The 2,413-nt window shown below is 40.2% G+C and overlaps 1 protein-coding gene across 1 annotated transcript; it reads right to left on the minus strand.

Annotated features, from left to right (window-relative positions):
* Positions 1 to 431: 431 nt before the first annotated feature.
* Positions 432 to 1,364, minus strand: LOC119534853 (olfactory receptor 2A12-like). Its single transcript, XM_037837411.1, has one exon. It carries the CDS (start codon positions 1,362 to 1,364, stop codon positions 432 to 434), a length of 933 nt encoding a protein of 310 aa, XP_037693339.1.
* Between the last annotated feature and the right edge of the window lie 1,049 nt (positions 1,365 to 2,413).

Consider the following 2,413-nt stretch of genomic DNA (forward strand, 5'->3'; position numbering starts at 1 on the left):
TGCAGTGCAAGTGACAAGGAGATTATTTGCCCTTTCTTGACTCTTTATTCTGTGAAAGTAATAAAGGTATCATTCGCTGAGTTTCTGCAGTGTCCTGAGCCACTGTACCCACAATGCACTACGGTAGCAAGTCGCTCCACAGTGACTTTGATGAGCAGAAGTGGTTATACTTACCAATTTTTCAAATTTCATATCTAATGACTTCTGTGTCTTCTCTGAGAGTCTAAGCTCACAAAATTGCCAAGGTCTCCAAATTATTTGCCTATAATTTTCCTAGAGGATTTATACTTTGAGTTTTTTTTGGGGGGGGGTGGGGGTCTATAATATGGCATTTTAAGGATGCATTTATTCCAGCACAGGGTGCAAAAATTCCAACTTCTATATTTCATAGGCTGCAAATCCCCTTCCTCCACTTAGCTTTTTGATATTTCTCACATTGGCCTTTCTTTGCACAGCACTCTCCTCAGGGCACCCTTCACCTCTGCATTCTTCAGGCTATAGATCAGAGGATTTAGCATAGGGTTGAAAAGGCTGTAAAACAGGGAAAGGATCTTCTGCTGCTCCTCAGGGTGGTGGGACTTGGGGGCCATGTACATGACGATGGCGCTGCCAAAGAAGAGCCCAACCACGCAGAGGTGGGAGGAGCAGGTGGAGAAGGCCTTTCTGCGTCCCTCACCAGACTGGATCCTCAGGATGGCAGTGAGGATGCGAGTGTAGGAAACCAGCACCAAGCAGAGAGGCCCGAGTAAGATAAACACACAGGCTGCAAAGATGACAAGCTGGTTGAGCCTCGTGTCAGCACAGGCCAGCTTGAGGACAGACAGGATTTCACAGAAAAAGTGATTGATTTTTTGAGGTCCACAGAAAGGCAGCCTCAGGATTAGAACCACATGGACCATGGCCAAGAGGAAGCTAAATACCCAGGTAGTGACAGCTAGGACAGTGCACACTCTCCAGCTCATGATGACAGAGTAATGTAGGGGGTGGCAGATTGCCACGTACCTATCATAGGACATCACCACCAAAATCAGGCACTCTGTGTGAGCAAAAGCCAAGTATAAAAAAGTCTGCATTATACATGGAACAAAAGAGATGGTTCTTTTCTGGTTCACGAGATTTATCAGTATCTTAGGAACATTGTTTGAGGCATAGGACATGTCAACAATGGCCAGATGGGAGAGGAAGAAGTACATGGGGTTGTGCAGCCTCGAATCCAGGCAGATGAGCCCCACAGTGACCCCATTCCCTAGTAGGGTGAGGGCATAGAATAGAGAGAAAAGCACAAAGAGGAAAAATTCCAATGCTGGATCCACCTGAAATCCCAGCAGGATGGCTTCTGAGATCCATGTCTGATTGCTTTCCATGCTCCTGTGGCAGAGATAACAAGTCTGTGATTGCAACAGGATGATCAGTGACAAAGAGCGATTGAAGACACAAAAAACTTACCAAATGCTGAAAACTGAGTGAGCATTAAGAAATTCATCACTTTTGATGAATTTTCTGATTCATTTTTAAAAATGTTAGAATAACTAAATTGGTATGCCTCACAAAATATGACAAAGAATTCACCTTGTAAACAAAGAAATAATCAAATATTTAACATTATTGTATAATAAAATATGAGATATTTATTACATAAGTATTATTATATAAATATTACATAAATATCCTAAATAATAGGAAAACAAATGTGCACATGTATCCTCATAGCTGTTTTGGAGAATTCAATTCCTCTGACTTCCCTTTCAGGGTGCAAGTCTTTGTTATTAATGTAGTTAGAAGAGAGATGGCCCTGACACTATGCCTGCAATAGAGATGGTTTCATTTCCTGGGCCTGCTTGACTTCTTGGTTCAAGATATGAAATGATTAGGGCCTGCTGTTCTTTGTGTGCTTGCTCACATAACCACTTACTTCTCATGTTTTCTACATTAGACCTGAAAATCCCTTCGTTTCAGATTTGAAATCCCTTCTAAATAACTTCTCAGTTTTCAGTTTCTTTAAACTTTTTAAATCCCTCTTTTTCTGCACCTCACTTACTCTCCCTTGAAGCATATTCTTGTACCTCTTTCCATCACTACTGTTTGTAGATTTATGTTGAACTTTTATTTACTTCTTTGTCAGCACTTGATATTTCAAGCAAAAGATGAGAGAATTCTGTGGCTACATGCAACAAACAGAAGTATACATCATATCTTAAATGCAACTAAACATGCTATTTCTGCAGTTTTAATGTATGAAATTTAGAGAAAGCTAACTTACATTAACAGTGCTTACATTTAAAGGTTACTGTTTACTGTAATTGTATTTTGGGGGGATTTTTTCTTTTTTTAACTTGATATAGACAAAAATCTAAGGGTTTATCTTACATTCTGCTTTGATAGACTCTTTTGTCCTCATCTTTTCTTCCCAGCT

The sequence above is a fragment of the Choloepus didactylus genome, chromosome 5, assembly GCF_015220235.1.
Source record: "Choloepus didactylus isolate mChoDid1 chromosome 5, mChoDid1.pri, whole genome shotgun sequence".
NCBI lineage: Eukaryota > Metazoa > Chordata > Mammalia > Pilosa > Megalonychidae > Choloepus > Choloepus didactylus.